This window comes from Hyperolius riggenbachi, chromosome 8 (genome assembly GCF_040937935.1).
Source record: "Hyperolius riggenbachi isolate aHypRig1 chromosome 8, aHypRig1.pri, whole genome shotgun sequence".
NCBI lineage: Eukaryota > Metazoa > Chordata > Amphibia > Anura > Hyperoliidae > Hyperolius > Hyperolius riggenbachi.
In genome coordinates, this window is record NC_090653.1 from 79,032,754 (window position 1) to 79,054,124 (window position 21,371).

General features: G+C 43.1%; 1 protein-coding gene across 1 annotated transcript in view; it reads left to right on the forward strand.

Annotated features, from left to right (window-relative positions):
* The window catches only part of LOC137528947 (cytochrome P450 2F2-like), an 80,072-nt gene extending 58,927 nt beyond the window's left edge, over positions 1 to 21,145 (forward strand). Inside the window, exons 8-9 of the mRNA XM_068250752.1 lie at positions 18,126 to 18,267; positions 20,447 to 21,145. Coding sequence (XP_068106853.1) covers positions 18,126 to 18,267; positions 20,447 to 20,628 — 324 coding nt within the window. The 3' untranslated portion in view covers positions 20,629 to 21,145. The remainder of the gene's footprint in view (positions 1 to 18,125; positions 18,268 to 20,446) is intronic.
* Positions 21,146 to 21,371: the final 226 nt, after the last annotated feature.

Below are 21,371 nucleotides of genomic sequence, written 5' to 3' on the forward strand. Positions count from 1 at the left end.
ACTAATAGGCAGGGGGCAGCTGCTGTTTTAAACAGATAGGTGTGTTAAAATATTAGAGAATTCCCAGAAAGTTTATGAATGATCACTCAAAACCACTAGGGAAGTATAAGGGGTTAAGAGACAGAAAAACATTCTTACTAAAAAAGCAACACTGAATATCATTTTGCCTTCTTAAAATGGAAGGTATTTGTGATAATTCAGCTTTAAGTGAGCAGCCGTGGTTTCTTATGATGTTATGCCCCTGAAAGCCAGGCACATGCTGGTTTCTGGAGAAGTGCCTGGCTTTTAGGGGAATATAGAGAGGATCTGCATATTTGGGAGTGATGCCCCATGGGAAAAAACAGTTTTTCACTTAAAGCTGAATTATAGCAAATACTGTGGTGATATATTGGGGTGCTGATGCTGTTAAGGATAATACAGTAGTATATTTTCATTTTCCCATTTTTATGTGTGCTGTGTACCACTGTATCATATGGGATTGTCTGCTAGCCAGTCTGTCTTTAAAGGCTGGCAGCTTCCTGGAGGTCGTTATATCATGTAAATTGACCCTGCATTCAATGGCCATTGTCTGCTCCTAATTGGAAGATGGGAAATCTCTGCAATTAGGAACTGTCTACCTAGCCTCTAATTAGGAGATGGCTATTCAGGCCAATAGCAGCCGTATCCTTACCTTTGATCGGCTAGGAAATACTGTCAACAATGTGTTTGTCACCTGTAACTTGGACTAGGGAAGTCTTTTCATGTATGTGCTAAAATACACTTTAACCTGGGGAAATTGGATGTTAGGGAAGTCTTTTCATGTATGTACTAAAATACACTTTAACCTGGGGAAATTGGATGTTAAGGAAGTCTTTTGTTGTGTGTGTGTGCTATAATACACTTTTCACATGTGGATGTTAGAGCTCTGGGAATCAAATTACGGTATGTCTGAGGATGTAATTAAAACTAGTTCCCCCCGTCCAAACAGGCTTGCAGCCTCAAGGCAAATATTCCATTATAAAAAGCAGGGGACAGATACCTAAAATCAGTCCCCTCCTGACGGTAGCTGCAGCTGGGCTCCCGGCCCAAGCTAAGTGGGCTCCTGGTCCAACCAGACTGTGTCCGTCCACAAAAGTCCAAGGTTCTTCTATCTGAATCCCTGTTATTTTGGTAAGCAAATCGCTTTGTGTGTATCTTCGTAAACTCTTAATTTTGTAACTTTTTATTTTGTTTTTGTAATCTGTTGTATATATTACTTTCTGCACTGTTCCACATTTTCCTGGAATATTAAATCGTTATTTAAATAAGTTTGACTTCTGCTGTACTAAACTAACACTCATAGCCTAGAAGAGACTGCAGTGTAACTGTGTATAAGTCCATGCCTAATTGTATGCTTGAGCAACACTACCATATGAAATTGTAATTGCATTGTGTGTGGGGGCGTTTGTCATACGTTGGCCTAAAGCGCGCAGCTGACCCAACGTACGAAAATGCCAGTGCGAGTAGCTCGACAGCCGAGTGGCTAACAGTATCGTTCGGAACGACTGTTAGTGGTTTTGCTTCACTACAGTGTAAGATTGCAATTGTGCGTGCGCATGCGTGGTGTTCCCGTATTCGGCCTAAAGCGCAAAGCTGACCCGAATACAAAAACGCGGATTGCGCGCTGAGCACTTGACAGCAGAGTGGACGCGTCTAGCACACCGCTAGTGGTGGCAGTGAGAAGTGTTCTGGGGGGTCACAGCCTTGTTTTAGCGTGACTAAGGCTGCTTCCCCTCTCGATCGGGTCAAACCTGCAGTCGGGAACCGTATAATTACGCAGGCGTGCCGCGGGCCGGTTCCTGACAAATACCTTCTGTTTTAAGAAGGCAAAATTATATTTAGTGTCAGATACTGTGTGATTGACAGGCATGCAATAGGACACCTGCCACCATCAAGCTTGAAGATCAGATTTCCCTGCTCCTTCCTGACCCTGATTGGTGGACCAAAGCATTATGAAAGGGCCATGGCATTGTGGGAGAAGGTGCGGCCACAACTGAATAAAGAAACCTGAATTTCTGCAATATTCATAATTCTGAGGCTCAGATTAAAACAACGGTGCTCAGGTGAAACCTAAGGGTGACCCGTGTCTGTACACCAAAGCCAAATGTGATACATAGCATGATGAGACCAAACAATGGGAATATTCACTAAACTGCAGTAAGCAGAATAATGTGTGTAAAGTCTTACCACAAAATAAGTAGAGGAGAATGCAATACATAAATGCAATGCATTATGCTCTCATCCTCATGTGGTAAGATTGTATGCATATTATTATGCCTACTGCAGTTTAGTGAAGATACCCCAATAACCTCCACAACCCCAATGATGGGGGTGGGGTCCAGGAGGTACCTAATTATAATGGGGAGGGGCAAAAAGGCTATCTAATACTAGTAGTTTGTGCTAGGGTGGGGTGGAAGGGGGGCCCACCCAAAGTTTTACCTGGGGGGGAAGCAGCAATTTCTAGTAAGACCCTGATAGTATAGTCTGAGCAAAGAAGAACAGAATGATAACAGACGTGAGACAAACAATTGTATAGAAATGACACAGGAGGCAAATAACAGGCTTAAAATCTAATCCTTGCTGAGACAAGTTCTAGTGTGTGTCCCTGTTTTGGTGAAAAGTTGAGTGATGCAGCAGGGATACTGGAAGAAACTTCTTTCCCCACCTTGCAATTTTGAAATACATATTGCATAGGACTCTTACTTGGCACTGAACTAGAAAGGCCCATTTTAGATTTTGGATTTTGGATTTTCACCATTAATGACCATTTGTCTGGTGTAGCTGTGGTAATTTGGGCTATAAATGGTTGTATGGAAAGGGGACTTTCTTCGGTGAGTGAAATATGATGTGTGTGGGTACTTTAACCCATTAGCAGCTTCGATAGAGTTATCACATTTGAGACAAGTGCGCTGCTTTTGACCTCAGTCAGCAGAACTCATGCTGTAAATTCTTGGAATGCTTTATTGTATCTTTCCTAGCAGAAAATATAAAAACTGAAAGCAGATGTCCTCTGTTATTGTCTTACGCTGCCCCCAGTGACAAGTGGCCATATTACATATTACATCAGTACTAATTAGAAGCAAGGGAATATAGCAAATAAGAAATACAAAAAATGTGCTAGAATAATTGGCCTGGAGCACTTGCCAGCCTCTAAATAAATTGGCCACTAAAGGGTTAAATCTTTATCAGTAGCAGTTACAGTAAAAATGGACTCACTGGCAAGACCTCTGGTCACATGGATCCTTCACTGAGTAAAGGTAGTGAGAGAATTGCCTAGAACTGGTATGTGCATTTAGATTCTTGTGTCAACCTGTAATGTAATTCCTATGTAGTTTCCAACAAAGTTTGTCCAAACTGTTTTATTTTTTTACTACTTGTGTGTTCCTGGTTCCCATACTTACCCTTACTTACCTATCTTTATAAAAGTGGTTGATTTAAAAGTAGGGGAGGACTTCCATTTTTGAAATGTATGTACCGTATATACTCGCATACAAGCCGAATTTTTGACCCCCAAAATGGGGGTCAAAAGTTGGGGGGTCGGCTTGTATGCGAGTCTTCCCTGGTGGTCTAGTGGTGGGTGGGTGGGTGGTCCGCGCCCCGCTCCCCCCTCCCCGCTCCCCGCTCTCCCCCGGCCGCCGCTGCTAATACCTGTTTAGGCAGCGGCCGCTTCCTAATCCGCGTTCCTCTTCTTCTTCTCAGAGTATCACAGCAGCGCGCCCGGCGCTGCTGCTGTGACGATGCAGGGGGCAGGAAAGAGCGGTTCCCTTGGCAACGGCGATACAGATCGCCGCTATAGGGAGCCGCGCTCTTTCCTGCACTCTGCATCATCACAGCAGCAGCGCCGGGCGCGCTGCTGTGATACTCTGAGAAGAAACTTAAGAAGAGGAACGCGGATTAGGAAGCGGCCGCTTCCTAAACAGGTAATAGCAGCAGCGGGGGGCGGGGGGGGCGGAGCACTACCTACCTATGCTGGGCACTAAACTGGGCACTATACTGGCTAAACTGGGCACTATACTGGCTAAACTGGGCACTATACTAGCTAAACTGGGCACTATACTGGCTAAACTGGGCACTATACTGGCTAAACTGGGCACTATACTGGCTAAACTGGGCACTATACTAGCTAAACTGGGCACTATACTGGCTAAACTGGGCACTTTACTAGCTAAACTGGGCACTATACTGGCTAAACTGGGCACTTTACTAGCTAAACTGGGCACTATACTAGCTAAACTGGGCACTATACTGGCTAAACTGGGCACTATACTGGCTAAACTGGGCACTATACTGGCTAAACTGGGCACTATACTAGCTAAACTGGGCACTATACTGGCTAAACTGGGCACTTTACTAGCTAAACTGGGCACTATACTGGCTAAACTGGGCACTTTACTAGCTAAACTGGGCACTATACTAGCTAAACTGGGCACTATACTAGCTAAACTGGGCACTATACTGGCTAAACTGGGCACTATACTGGCTAAACTGGGCACTATACTGGCTAAACTGGGCACTATACTAGCTAAACTGGGCACTATACTGGCTAAACTTGGCACTATACTAACTAAACTGGGCACTTTACTAGCCATACTGGGGCACTATACTAGCTAAACTGGGCACTATACTAGCTAAACTGAGGCACTACCTACCCATACTGGGCGCTATACTGGCTATACTGGGCACTATACTGGCAATACTGGGCACTTTACTAGCTATACTGGACACTACCTACCTATACTGGGCACTATACTAGCTATACTGGGACACACTGGGGGGCTGCACCAATCCAGCATTTCCTACCCCCGGCTTATATGGGGGTCAATCATTTTTCCCTGTTTTTTTCAGGGAAAAGTTGGGGGGTCGGCTTATATGCGGGTCGGCTTATATGCGAGTATATACGGTATGTATTCTGTTTCCTTTGTGATCACAAATCCCTTTTCAGAATGATACGGAACGAAAAAAATAATAATCATATGCTTTTGCAGGGCTGCTTTATGAAATTACATTCTTTACACGTAAAAAGATCACCTTTTCATATAAACTCAAGGGCTAGAATACAATATTGCTCATATGTCTTATCCCTATACAAAACCGGTGCTTAGTTTCCAATGAGAAAGTAAGAGCTTAATACCAACACCAACTCGGATTCCCATGGTCAAATAAGAGCGGGAATACAAAGGAGGGAAGCACAAAGATGCATATGGCACCAACAAATGGAGCCGATGTGGGAATCAGGCACACCTGTGGTTTCATAGTAAATATAATACTGCAAAGCAGAACATGATGGAAGGTTTGTGCTATATGTGTATTTTGTATTTTGTAGACAGAAAGGTTTGAGCATTAAAAAAACTGTGAATATAGTCGCTAAAAAGCAGGTGTTCTATTGTTATTATTAATGCCCCTTGTTACACTCACCATGTTGTTAGCAATACAGAAAAATTAAGACAATGATTGACTCAGGACAAACCTCAAGGAAGGGCGGACTATCCCATAGTGCTGCACGTTATGCCACCAGGGGTGTAACAATAGAGGATGCGAGCCATGCAGCAGCGGGGGGTGGGGGGGGGCGCCCGCTCAGGGCTGTTTTTTTGGGGGGAGGGGTCGCAGCATGAGGGGAGAGCATTGGACATCGTCGGGGAGGGGGGACGATCCCCTCCAGCATCAATTACATTGCGAGGAGCGACAGCAGGCAGCAACACATACCTTCATCTGGAGGCTCCGCTCTCTCAGTGTCTGATGCTACTTCCTGTTTAAACAGGAAGTAGCATGAGGCTCTTAGAGATCAAAGACCTCCGGATGAAGGTATGTGTTGTTGCCTGCTGTCCACCGCTGCTCACAATGTATTTGATGCTAGAGGAGGGTAGCGCGCTGAGAGGAGAGCCCGAGATGAGGGAGGGGGGACTGTCCCCCCTCCCCTCCAATGTCCAATGCTCTCCCCTCATGCTGCCACCCCTCCGGCCCCCCTCAATAGAGCCCGGAGAGGGCCCTGGGGGGTCCTCAGATTTTTTGCAGGAGGCCCGGGGATTTCTAGATTTCTAGTTACGCCCCTATATGCCACTAATACCTTAAGGCGGCCACACACGATACAATAAAATGATTTTGTCAGAGTTTCCAATCATTTTTATCATAATTGGGGAAAAATTTAACACAGGTGTGTGGTACATTGGTCATATTTTTGAAATGTTACAATCAGTCAGAAAAATTGAACAGATATTTAAAAAATTGTATGGTGTGTGGCCACCTTAAGACTATCAACATACGAATATATATATGCAGTATGCATCACTACAAAATTAGACAGGTGCATACACTTGGGTACCCGAACAGCTTCCTTTTGCAAATATAATAGTCTCTAATTACCTGGTATAGCCTTTGATGAGTGTCTGGTTTCTTGATGAAGGTATTTTTGACCATTCTTCCATACAAAATCTCTCCAGTTCAGTTAACCACTTCCCGACCGCCTAACGCACAGAGGCGGCCGGGAAGTGAAGCCCTGAAGGACCGGCTCACCCACAGAGGCGGCGGTCCTTCTAAGGGCATGGGCGGAGCGATCGCGTCATCCGTGACGCGATCCTCCGCCCGGGATCGTTACATGGGCATTTTGTCTCCGCTCGCCGGCCACTTAGCAGAGCCGGCGAGCGGAGGAATCCGCAGAAGGAGCCAATCAGGGAGTATAAGGCACTTTGTTAGGTAAACAAAGTGCCTTATACGTGCTTCCTCCTCGCCTCGTGGTCTCATTGTTGCAGAGACCACCAGCGAGGAGGAACCACTTTGTGAGTATCCAGCACACATTGTTTTTTTTTGCTCAGAGTCCCTGATCTCCCACCCCAGCCTTCATACCCCCCCCCTGATCACCCCAGCAGACCCCTGCCAGCACCCTTGCACCCCTGCAAACCCCCCCCCCCCCACCTGCCACTAACTAGCGACGCTGCCCTTTAGTTTAGGTCCCTAACTGCCACCTAATCACCCCTGATCCCCCCCCCCTACCTTTAGATCACCCCCAGACCCCATCCCAGACTACCCCCCTGTATATTGTATACATCTGTATACAGCTACCTTATCCCCTGATCCCCCTCTGATCACCTGTCTATCACCTGTCCATCACCCCTTAGCACCCCCACCCATCAGAGCAGACCCTAACTGCCCCGCGGGGGTAACCGATCACCTGCCCAGGCCCTCGATTGCCCTCATATCCCCCGCCTGATTACATCCCCTGCTCTTTGTTTACATCTGTCCTCCCCAGCGATCACTAACTGATCTGCGATCAGTAACCCCCTGTGTCTGCCTCTCATCAGATCAGGACTCAGTCTGCCCCGTGCAGGCTCCTGATCAACCCCCCACCCCCTCAAATCGCCCTCAGACCCCCCCCCTAATCACCGTCCAAGTGCATTGTATTTGACTGTGCTGCGCTTGTATTCGATTGTGCTGCGCTTGTATTCGATTGTGCTGTAATTGTATTTGATTGTCCCGTGATCGGCCCTCGATTGCCCCGTGATTGTTTGATTGCCTGAGACCCCACTTCCCACCACACCCAACCCCACCCTCCCCCCCACCACACCCAACCCCACCCCCCCCCCCCCCCCACCACCACCTTCCGAGTGCATCAGATTTGCTTGTGCTGTGATTGGAGTCGATTGTGCTGTAATTGTATTTGATTGTCCCGTGATCGACTTCGATTGCCCCGTGATTGTTTGATTGCCTGAGACCCCACTTCCCGCCACACCCAATCCCACCCTCCCCCCATCACCTTCCGAGTGCATCAGATTTGCTTGTGCTGCGCTTGTATTCGATTGTGCTGTAATTGTATTTGATTGTCCCGTGATCGGCTTCGATTGCCCCGTGATTGTTTGATTGCCTGAGACCCCACTTCCCACCACACCCAACCCCACCCTCCCCCCCACCACACCCAACCCCCCCCCCCCCCCCCCCACCACCACCTTCCGAGTGCATCAGATTTGCTTGTGCTGTGATTGGAGTCGATTGTGCTGTAATTGTATTTGATTGTCCCGTGATCGACTTCGATTGCCCCGTGATTGTTTGATTGCCTGAGACCCCACTTACCGCCACACCCAATCCCACCCTCCCCCCATCACCTTCCGAGTGCATCAGATTTGATTGTGCTGTGATTGGATTCGATTGTGCTGTAATTGTATTTGATTGTCCCGTGATTGTTTGATTGCCTCTGAGACCCCACTTCCCACCAACCCCAATACCTCTCAAATACTCCCTTTTTGCTAGGTAGGTGCTCTTTTTTTCTGGGTAGTCTCGGAGGAAACCCCCATAAATTTAGTAATCCACAATGGCAAGAAGGGGGCTTTCCGATGACGAGGTATACAGGTACATGGACCAGTCGGATGAGTTCTTTTGGGAAGAATCATCCGTCGAATCTTCCGGGTCCGAATTTGAACCTGTAGAAAGCAGTGGTTCCTTGACCGAAAGTGATGACGAGGCTATGGTCCCGGCTAGAGCCAGGCGTACCAGACCCCAAGTCGTTAGACCGCAGGTGGCGCAGGATCTGCCTCAAGGGCAGCAGGGTGGTGCTAGCGCTGATGATAGTTTTCTTGGTGAGGCAGGCACCAGCAGCGCAGCATCTCCTGGACTTAGTGCCAGTGCTTCCGTAGACCCTGGCGAAGTGGTGAGCGTCAGCATGGAAGTTGAAACTGGTACGGTGGCAAGTGCAGTAGTACCCCCATCACAGCCACCAATAAGAAGACGGGCCCGTAGTACCCATAGACTCCCAGAGGTGCTGGCACAACCAGATTGGCAATCCCCTGATTCCGCCACACCCGTAGTGCCCCCTTTCACCGCCCAGTCTGGAGTCCAGGTGGCGACAGCTCATCTAGGAACGGCCCTAGACTTTTTGCAGCTGTTCATCACCCAGGTTCTCCTGGACTTAATTGTGGTTGAGACCAACCGTAAAGCCACACAATTCATCACCGAGCACCCGGAGAGCATGTATGCCCAGCCTTTCGGGTGGAAACCAGTCCAAGTTTCCGACATTAAAATCTTTTTGGCCCTTATCCTTCACTTGGGACTAATGAAACAGAATGTACTGCGGTCGTATTGGTCTACGAACCCAGTAAATCATGTTCCCTTGTACCCTGCTGCCATGTCCAGGACACGATTTGAGTCCATCCTGCGCTTCCTGCACTTCAACGACGACAAAACCTGTCATGAAAAGGGCCACCCTGCTTATGACCGGCTTCACAAAATTCGGCCCCTCATAGACCACCTGTCATCAACATTTGCAGATGCTTATATCCCTGAACAGAACATCTGCGTAGACGAGTCCCTCTTACGCTTTACCGGGCGCCTTGGCATCAAACAGTACATCCCAAGCAAGCGCGCCCGGTATGGGGTGAAACTGTATAAGCTCTGTGAAAGGGCCACAGGCTATACATGTCGTTTTAGGGTCTATGAGGGAAAAGACTCAAAATTGGAGCCGGTCGGATGCCCTGACTACCTGGGGAGCAGTGGAAAGGTTGTGTGGGACTTGGTGTCACCCTTGTTCCAGAAGGGGTACCATCTTTTTGTGGACAATTATTACACAAGTGTGGCCCTCTTTCAGCACTTAAAGTTAGAAGGAATCCGATGCTGTGGCACTGCGCGGCCTAGTCGCCAGGGCTTCCCCCAACGGCTCGTTACCACCAGACTTCAACGGGGGCAGAGGGCCGCCTTGCGTACTGAAGACCTGCTCGCGGTGAAATGGAGGGACAAGAGGGACGTTTACTTTCTGTCCACCATTCACACAGACACGACAGTCCAAATTCAACGGGCAACTAAGGTCATTGAAAAGCCCCTTGTCGTCCACGAATATAATGTCAACATGGGAGGGGTGGACTTCAATGACCAGAGGTTAGCGCCCTATTTAATTTCCCGGAAAACAAGACGCTGGTATAAGAAAGTGTCTTTTTATCTGATTCAATTGGCAGTTTACAACAGCTTTGTTCTCTACAGTAAGGCTGGGAGAACTGGATCTTTCCTTCAATTTCAGGAACAGATCGTTCTGGACATCCTGTATCCAGGAGGTGCCAGGCCCCCCCCCCCCCCAGATGCAACTAGCCGACTGCATGGAAGGCATTACGCCTATCAGCTTCCGTGTGCCCCAGGTCAACGCATCCGAAGAAAACGTTGCCGTGTCTGCAGCAGGGCTGGAACAAGGACTGACACCGTTTATTATTGTCCCCGCTGTCCTGACCAGCCTGGCCTATGTGTAGGGCCGTGTTTTGAGAGGTACCACGAGCAGGTACACTATTAGAACCTAGGGAACTCCAGACACAGGAGAAGGCACACACTCAGTGGTCTTTCGCACATTGTCGCAGGGAGAGGAGAGATAAGCTTGAAAACCAAACGGGTAAGCATAAAAGTGGCAAGAAGGATCGGTTTCCATGCTTGATATTGCTGATCTGTCCTGGGTTGGCGATATAAGACGGCATGTTTGAATTTCCCTTGAGTGTGGACACCCCCGGTTTATATGTGATTTGGGCCTATGATGATGCTTTAATGCCACACAGAGTCATCTCTATTGGCAGGCATATTGCTGTATCCTACAGGCATAATGCTGTATACTAAAGTTCTGAGGCCCAGTCACATAAGTTGGTGGCTCACCCTGAGTGCAGGGTGGCACGGGGTGTCTCTCTCCTGAGGTTATCACTGCCATTGATGTGGAGGAAGATCTGCCATTGATGGGGAGCAAGGTATGTTTGCCGTTCATTTTTCCTTTCAGCCCAGAGTGCATTACCCGTATACCCAATATAAGGAGTATAGCAGAAACTCCTAATACTGGCCATACATGTAATGATTGCAGAGACCCTAAAATGCCAGGACAGACTTCACAAATGACCCCATTTTGGAAAGAGGACACCCTAAAGTATTATGTGAGGTGCACGGTGAGTTCATAAAAGATTTTAGTTTTTGTCACAAGTTAGCAGAATTTTTTTTTTATTTTTTTTTCTAACAAAGTGTCATTTTCCGTTTACTTGTGACAAAAAATAAGATTTTCAATGACCTCACCATAACCCTCATGGAATACCTTGTTGTGTATTCTTTCCAAAATGGGGTCATTTGTGGGGTTTGTTAACTGTCCTGGCAAGTGGGCGGGGTGCTAAATTGTGAGCACCCCTGTAAAGCCTAAAGGTACTCATTGGACTCTGGGCCCCTTAGCGCAGTTAGGGTGCAAAAAAGTGCCACACATGTGGTATCGCCGTACTCGGGAGAAGTAGTACAATGTGTTTTGGGGTGTATTTTTACACATACCCATGCTGGGTGGGAGAAATACCTCTGTAAATGGCAATCTTTTGATTTTTTTACACACAATTGTCCATTTACAGAGGTATTTCTCCCACCCAGCATGGGTATGTGTAAAAATACACCCCAAAACACATTGTACTACTTCTCCCGAGTACGGCAATAGCACATGTGTGGCACTTTTTTGCACCCTAACTGCGCTAAAGGGCCCAAAGTCCAATGAGTACCTTTAGGATTTCAAAGGTCATTTTGCGGAATTTGATTTCCAGACTACTCCTCACGGTTTAGGGCCCCTAAAATGCCAGGGCAGTATAGGAACCCCACAAATGACCCCATTTTAGAAAGAAGCCACCCCAAGGTGTTCCGTTAGGAGTATGGTGAGTTCATAGAAGATTTTATTTTTTGTCACAAGTTAGCGGAAAATGACACTTTGTGAAAAAAACAATTAAAATCAATTTCCGCTAACTTGTGACAAAAAAATAAAAACTTCTATGAACTCACCATACTCCTAACGAAATACCTTGGGGTGTCTTCTTTCTAAAATGGGGTCATTTGTGGGGTTCCTATACTGCCCTGGCATTTTAGGGGCCCTAAACCGTGAGGAGTAGTCTGGAAATCAAATTCCGCAAAATGACCTGTGAAATCCTAAAGGTACTCATTGGACTTTGGGCCCTTTAGCGCAGTTAGGGTGCAAAAAAGTGCCACACATGTGGTATTGCCGTACTCGGGAGAAGTAGTACAATGTGTTTTGGGGTGTATTTTTACACATACCCATGCTGGGTGGGAGAAATACCTCTGTAAATGGACAATTGTGTGTAAAAAAATCAAAAGATTGCCATTTACAGAGGTATTTCTCCCACCCAGCATGGGTATGTGTAAAAATACACCCCAAAACACATTGTACTACTTCTCCCGAGTACGGCGATACCACATGTGTGGCACTTTTTTGCACCCTAACTGCGCTAAAGGGCCCAAAGTCCAATGAGTACCTTTAGGATTTCACAGGTCATTTTGCGGAATTTGATTTCCAGACTACTCCTCACGGTTTAGGGCCCCTAAAATGCCAGGGCAGTATAGGAACCCCACAAATGACCCCATTTTAGAAAGAAGACACCCCAAGGTGTTCCGTTAGGAGTATGGTGAGTTCATAGAAGATTTTATTTTTTGTCACAAGTTAGCGGAAAATGACACTTTGTGAAAAAAACAATTAAAATCAATTTCCGCTAACTTGTGACAAAAAAATAAAAACTTCTATGAACTCACCATACTCCTAACGGAATACCTTGGGGTGTCTTCTTTCTAAAATGGGGTCATTTGTGGGGTTCCTATACTGCCCTGGCATTTTAGGGGCCCTAAACCGTGAGGTGTAGTCTGGAAATCAAATTCCGCAAAATGACCTGTGAAATCCTAAAAGTACTCATTGGACTTTGGGCCCTTTAGCGCAGTTAGGGTGCAAAAAAGTGTCACACATGTGGTATTGCCGTACTCGGGAGAAGTAGTACAATGTGTTTTGGGGTGTATTTTTACACATACCCATGCTGGGTGGGAGAAATACCTCTGTAAATGACAATCTTTTGATTTTTTTACACACAATTGTATATTTACAGAGTTATTTCTCCACCCAGCATGGGTATGTGTAAAAATACACCCCAAAACGCATTATACTACTTCTCCTGAGTACGGCGGTACCACATGTGTGGCACTTTTTTGCACCCTAACTGCGCTAAAGGGCCCAAAGTCCAATGAGCACCTTTAGGATTTCACAGGTCATTTTGCGGAATTTCGTTTCCAGACTACTCCTCACGGTTTAGGGCCCCTAAAATGCCAGGACAGTATAGGAACCCCACAAATGACCCCATTTTAGAAAGAAGACACCCCAAGGTATTCCGTTAGGAGTATGGTGAGTTCATAGAAGATTTTATTTTTTGTCACAAGTTAGTGGAAAATGACACTTTGTGAAAAAAAACAATAAAAATCAATTTTCCGCTAACTTTTGACAAAAAAAAAATCTTCTATGAACTCACCATACTCCTAACGGAATACCTTGGGGTGTCTTCTTTCTAAAATGGGGTCATTTGTGGGGTTCCTATACTGCCCTGGCATTTTAGGGGCCCTAAACCGTGAGGAGTAGTCTTGAAACGAAATTTCTCAAAATGACCTGTGAAATCCTAAAGGTACTCATTGGACTTTGGGCCCTTTAGCGCAGTTAGGGTGCAAAAAAGTGCCACACATGTGGTATCGCCGTACTCAGGAGAAGTAGTATAATGTGTTTTGTGGTTTATTTTTACACATACCCATGCTGAGTGGGAGAAATATCTCTGTAAATGGACAATTGTGTGTAAAAAAAATTAACAAATTGTCATTTACAGAGATATTTCTCCCACCCAGCATGGGTATGTGTAAAAATACACCCCAAAACACATTATACTACTTCTCCTGAGTAGGGCAATACCACATGTGTGGCACTTTTTTGCAGCCTAACTGCGCTAAGGGGTCCAAAGTCCAATGAGCACCTTTAGGCTTTACAGGGGTGCTTACAATTTAGCACCCCCCAAAATGTCAGGACAGTAAACACACCCCACAAATGACCCCATTTTGGAAAGTAGACCCTTCAAGGTATTCAGAGAGGGGTATGGTGAGTCTGTGGCAGATTTCATTTTTTTGGGTGCAAGTTAGAAGAAATGGAAACTTTTTTTTTTTTTTTTTTTTTTTTCTCACAAAGTGTCATTTTCCGCTTACTTGTGACAAAAAATAATATCTTCTATGAACTCACTATGCCTCTCAGTGAATACTTTGGGATGTCTTCTTTCCAAAATGGGGTCATTTGGGGGGTATTTATACTATCCTGGAATTCTAGCCCCTCATGAAACATGACAGGGGGTCAGAAAAGTCATAGATGCTTGAAAATGGGAAAATTCACTTTTTGCACCATAGTTTGTAAACGCCATAACTTTTACCCAAACCAATAAATATACGCTGAATGGTTTTTTTTTTATCAAAAACATGTTTGTCCACATTTTTCGCGCTGCATGTATACAGAAATTTTACTTTATTTGAAAACTGTCAGCACAGAAAGTTAAAAAAATCATTTTTTTGCCAAAATTCATGTCTTTTTTGCTGAATATAATAAAAAGTAAAAATCGCAGGAGCAATTAAATAGCACCAAAAGAAAGCTTTATTAGTGACAAGAAAAGGAGCCAAAATTCATTTAGGTGGTAGGTTGTATGAGCGAGCAATAAACCGTGAAAGCTGCAGTGGTCTGAATGGAAAAAAAGTTGCCGGTCCTTAAGGGGTAGAAAGCCCTAGGTCCTCAAGTGGTTAAATTTGATGGATGGAGGCTCCCAAAAATAATTAAATAAAACTGTTTAACTAGAAGAGGCAATAGTTGGCTTACCTCTCCTATAGCCAAAGTGACTTCATAGAAAAATGAAGCGCTTTGAGTCCTATGGGAGAAAAGCTCTATAGAATTGTTATTGTTAATATTTATTGCATAAAAGGTTTTGCAGGCATTTGAGGCATTCAAGAAAGCTCTCCTTTTGCCATACAGTGTTATTGACCTGATGAAGCGGGAAACACCCATGAAATGCGTTGTATGATCCTGTCCATTTTGTGCAATAAATATTTGCTTTTCTAAATATTTGTTTCAAAAAATTATAACATAATAAAAAGCAGTTTGAAAAGCAGAGATAGTGGTAGGCTTAACTCTCCTGCAGAACATAAAAGCCAGCATGACTGTTCAAGTATTTATGTATAACAATAAGGCTAGACAGTAGACAACATGTTTAGCGGGATTTCCCCACTTCCTCAGGTCAATGATACAAAAAATATGCCTATTAAAGTGGACCCAAATTAAAAATACAAGATTTCAGAAATAAAATCTATTTTCTATATTATAATAATAAATAGCAGCCTTTTTTCAGCTGCATGATGACAAATATAAAATATTTTACATTTTCCTTTCATATTGCTGGAACAGAATCCGGCAAACTGGTGGAGTAGGTCGTGTCCAGCAAAGGAGGAATTGCTAATGGCTGCCACCTGTAAACCTTAGTTATGAAAAGAGAAGGGTGAAAAGCATGCACTGAAATGCTCATAGGCTTGAAGGAGTGTTTATTTATTTTTGTATGTGCCACAGTGGTGCAACTAAATATTTTGAATAAAAAAAGTTTGGTTTGGGTCCGCTTTAACAAGCATTATTAACAAGCATTATGGATGGATGGATGGATGGATGGATGGATGGATGGATAGATGGATGGATAGATAGATAGATAGATAGATAGATAGATAGATAGATAGATAGATAGATAGATAGATAGATAGATAGATAGATAGATAGATACAAAAATATATCCATACAAAAAAGGTTGGGTCCAAAAGGTCTAAGGGGTACGATGCTTCATAGTCCAAATACTGCATAAGAATAATAATACTAATGATGATGATGATCATATTAAAAATAATTATAACCATAATAATATTATGTCATCTCCCAATATACATAAAAAAATAATGAAAATGAAGACAATAATGGCAATGACCAATATGTATGTGAAAATTATAGCTGCAATTTGAATTTATTTTAGAAACTGTTTTACAATAAATTAATTGATCAATACAATCAATACATTAATCAATAAATCACCAGTAACCAATGAACGCATGGTATTTAATAAATACCATAAATAAATAAGTATCATATTTAATAAAGACCATGATTAAATATGTTCTTTATTCAAATAAAGTACTTTTCACATTTAGAAAAATGAAATGAAATGTAAAATTACGATTAAAATTAAAAATCATTGAGATAGTTAAATTGCATAGAATCAGATATTAATCACCAAGCAATCAATTCTCTATTGGTGATTAGTACATGGTAATCATGATCATGAACTAGTCATTGGTGATCATGACTTTCACAGAAGAAGCAAATATAAATGTATCTTTTCCCAAGTTTCCCAGGCTTCATGCACTTGACCTCAATGGTCTTTGTCCATTTCTCTAATATGTGTAAGAGACTAAAATTATTATTATTATTATTTAATACTGTTATGACAAGATAATTGTGTTTAGTTTTAAAAAATAAAGCATTACAAGTACGGTAATCAAAGTTGCAAATCTGTAATTCTTTCCTGCTAAGTTAACAAATCTTAGTCAAGGGCATACGGCAATACACTGATGAGGTCATCATTATGGTCTCTTGATGTTGGCAAGTTTCCAGGAAACCGTGTGTATTGTGACAATGCTGGATTGGTTTACAATGTTGGCCCTCCCATTTTCCCGATTCACACATAAGGCAGTGCAGCATAACGCAGGGCACTCCTCCCAGCACAACCTTTTCACCCATTCTGTCTGCGCCCCCTTCCCCCCATCACCACCACACATACACCCATACTCTTTAAAACAATGCTTATTTTCAGACTGAAGAGGATGTGCCGTGGTGCAGGGAATAGTTTTGTGTACATGAAACCCAGAAAACCCAATAGTAGAAAATTGGTAAATTTACTGATATTCTACTATTACAGTGAAAACGACGATGGTAAAATACAATAAATACCAATATTTTATTATAGCTAAACATAACCCCATTCTCACACTGAACCCTCCCACTATCAATGCCTAACCTTAACCATTTACTCCACAACTAATACTTAACCGCACCACCTATGGCTTATCTTAATCACCCACACCGCACGGCTAACCTTAACCCCCCATGGCTAGCCTAAACCCTCTCCCCACAGCTAACCTAACCACCCATCTCCCATGGCTAACCTAAACCACCCTGCACCGTCAATCGGTGCAAAACCCCCCACAAAAAAGCTATTTTTCAAGCACCACCATAGGCACCAATTGAGGGGAAATTTGGGTGCCCGCAGCGCCCAATAAGCATTGGCCGCTGGGGCCGCCTACACAGCCACTACGGAGGCACCCAAATTTCACATCACCATAATTTCAGTCAGTTTATTTAATATTTATTTATTGTATTTATAAAGCGCCAACATATTAAGCAGCGCAGTTGCATTTGAGAGTGCTAGAAAGGTTGCCTCATTCATGTATGGACAATTTAACCATGCTGCACTGTACAATACAGCAGACAGCAGTGGCAGTGAGCGGTGTGCATTGCTTGGCTCCATTGTATACGGCAACAGGCTCTAAGTCCTGCTCTTTAAAAAGACACTGAAGCAAAAAAAAATTATGATATTATGATTTGTATGTGTAGTACAGCTAAGAAATAAAACATTAAGATCAGATACATCAGTCTAATTGTTTCCAGTACAGGAAGAGTTAAGAAACTCCAGTTGTTATTTCTATGCAAAAAAGCCATTAAGCTCTACGACTTTCTAAGTCGTGGAGAGGGCTGTTTTCTGACTTTTATTATCTCAACTGTTAGTGCACAATTTTCTTTTTCTCTGCCAGAGGAGAGGTCATAAGTTCACAGACTGCTCAGAAAGAATCATTTGGAATGCTGGATGTTGTGTAATCTGCACATATTATAGAATGATGCAATGTTAGAAAAAACACTATATACCTGAAAATAAAAATATGAGAATATTTTCTTTGCTGCTAATCTTCTAGTAATTATTCATAGTACACAACCAATTCATTATATCATATATATTTTTTCGCTTCAGTGTCTCTTTAAGTCCTGCTCTGCAAGTCATTAAAGAATTCCAATATAAAGTTAGGTTCAAGGGGACCAGCTAGTAGTGTTAATAAATATACTGAATTAATTATTTATACAATTATATAAAATTATGTTAGCTTTCTACAATAAGGATATCTACAATAGAACTATATGAACTCAGATATATAAATGAACGCAAACTTTTTTCATAGAAAATTTTGTTATTTCTTTCCAGGGTCTCAATATTATGCCCCTGATCTGCACATCCCAGTTTGACACCACAAAGTTTAAGAATCCATATTGTTTTGACCCAACGCATTTCCTGGATGAAAATGGCCTCTTCAAGAAGAATGAAGCCTTTATGGCATTTTCAGCAGGTAGATGAGATTTTCAAGAGTAAATGATTATAATAATAATAAATAATAATGATTGTTCAGCAGCGATGCTCTGCAAGAAGTTTTGAATCAGAGTGATACCATGTATTGGCTAACTTTGAGGTAAATAAAAATTAAGCTAATAAGCCTTCTTCGGACATAGTTCCTGTATATTAACAAGATGTTAAAACACAGCTTATACACACTGGACATTCGGAGGAGAAACATTCTTTTGCAAACATAAATAAATGACATTAGATGCCTTAATTACAACTTAAGGAGGGTCTCAGAGGGATGCTAGCTAATTTACGACAAATAGAAAAAACCACTAGTTTGCTAAAACATCACATACCACAGACTCTAGGTGAAGGGGATACATCGTAAACTCAGAGTTCAAAAGTTACTAGGCAGAGTACATACACCATTTGTGAGACCCTCCTGAAGTTGTAATTAAGGCATCTCATGACATTTATTTATGTTTGCAAAATAATGTTTTTCCTCTAAATGTCCAGTGTATATAAGATGTGTTTCAACTCATTGTTAATATACAGGAATTAAGTCCGAAGAAGGCTTATTAGCCAAAAGCTTACTTTTTATTTACCTCTAAGATGGCCCATAAATGGTTTCATCCTGATTCAAAACTTCTTGCCTTTACTGAAGGCAAAGGTGCAACACTCTACTGCTTCTCATTCTATGTAACAGAGTGCATATGTCACATCACATGAAATAGTAACATCAGCTAGATGGAGAAGTGATGTGTATCTGTAAACATACTGTATAAACAGAGGCGGAATTAGCTATCCAAAAGCTTTAATGCTTACTCTTTTAATCCCTTGCTCAGCTTTCCATTTTTAAAAGCATATAATAGTAAATTCATATTAATCAACAATGCACATACAGTAGTTTGCATGTTGCTCATGGGTACGTTTTTCAGTGAGTATAATTAAAATGTTTTGCTGCTTCCTGTTAAGATAGCAATTCTTTTCTTTATTTGGTGAGACAGTTTTCCAGACTCCGCCCCTATACCATCAGCATTCACTTGACTCTGCCCATCTCCTCCCTGAGCTCTTAACTTTGTGTCCAGCACTGCAGCATTACAGCTGAACTCCATCATATCTCCCTGTTCCTGCCTCATGTAAAATTCCATGCATCTCTTCCCACACCTTACTCAATGACAAATGACAAATGATTGTGCAATGCACAAAACTTTATGTCTCGGTAATTAATGCAAATGTATTATAATATGCATTAAAACAGTGGGAGTGCTAACTAGAGCTTTAACCCATTAGCAGCTTCAAATGAAATGTTTCTGCTGTTAACGCTAAACCTCTGCAAGCAAATCTCATTTGGGGCAGCAGGGCGCAGTTATGGTTACTTTTTCTGACAGCTTCTCCTCTTTCTCCGGTGGATCTGAACTTCTCTGGCAGGTCTTCTGAGTCCCGATCACATCAAATCACATGATATGACATGTGATCGGGATCCAGGAGACCATGTTAGCATTACAGCGCCACCCGGAGGTGGAAGAGGGGTGATGGAAGAGACTCTTTCATCACCCCTCTTCCACCACCCGGCGTCGATGGAAGGCTGTCACATTCCTGGATCCCGATTACGCCATATCATGTGATCGGAACAGAGAAGACATGTCGGGGTTACATCCCCACCCCGGTGGAGGGAAAGAAGAAGCTGATCCAGGCAGGTAACTATAAAAATTCCCTGCAGCCCACTCTGCATACCCTGCTGATCCTACCATGCTGAGGAAGGCACGCTTCCCCAGCGGCAGGAAAAACTCGGTCCAGGCTGCAGCCAAAGATAGTTTTACTTTATTTGGCTGCTAAAAGGTTAATTTTCCCCCAAGCCTAGGGTCAGATTCACTACTAGCCACCACTAAAATATATTTACACTATTGGCGTAATTTCTGTTATACAAGCAAGGTTCGTGCTATGTACATAATGCAAGTTTTACTACCTGCTTAGGGCTCATTATGTAGTTTGTGTCAATGGCGGTAAGTTTATGAGTGCTAACAACAGTTAGTGAATCTGCCCCCGATAACTAAATATATAAAAAAATTAGAGGAAAATCAATGTACCTTCCACTATTTAATAAAGGAAATGATGTGAGAGTGTGATAACTGCAGTGTACTATGTGGGTCTGTTTGTACAATAACTCTAAACTGTTCCTGCAGGAAAGCGGATCTGCCTTGGAGAGGGTCTGGCCCAGATGGAGCTATTCATTTTCTTTACCACCATCCTCCAGAACTTCACTCCAAAGCCTCTTGTGGATCCCAAGGACATTGATATCACTCCGGCAAGCAGTGGATTGGGAAATATACCGCGACCCTACAAAATGTGCCTTGTGCCCCGCTGACCCCAAGGACAGGGCAGAGCCAAGATCTCCAGCATTTATAACAGCCTAACACTAAGAAGTTTTTGGTTTTTTTTGATGGGTAAAAGAGGCTTCTGTATTGTTACCCTAGTGGGTCTTTCCTTTTAATAATGAATTTTATACTTTGACAATGCTTATTCTTCACACTTGCTTGCCAGTAACTGATCACATGCCTTTCTGTAGTTTAGAATAGTCAGAATAATGCTGATTCAAAATGATGGAATTTGACTGATCACTAAAAAAAAGTTCACTCTGCTGTTTAATATTAAAATAAACTTCAGCCATAGAAAAGGTGCAGTGGAGCTTTTAGTGTGACCAGACTGAAATTCAGTAGGCTATTATAACTTGTGGTAATTGTTTCTATTAGATCCTGCAAATGATGCCCATAGACTGTTATGCACAAGTTCCCTCTTATGATGTCTGACCCTCTGCTGTACACAAGTTCCCTCTTTGAATTCTGAAGAAATGTGAATATCACTTAAATTATGTGTTCAAGGAATCTATGGCATCAGCAGTTCTTATCATTACTAAGTGTTTATAATTTAATCACAGAAACTTTTTCTACAGCACTTTACAGAGTATACCAAGCATGTCAATCAAACGACTACATTCACAATTATTATTATTAATGTACAAACATATTCTGTGACTCTGTACAAAATAAGAAACAAACATGGGGTAAAAATAATACAGACAATGGTATACACCCATATAAAAAATACAGT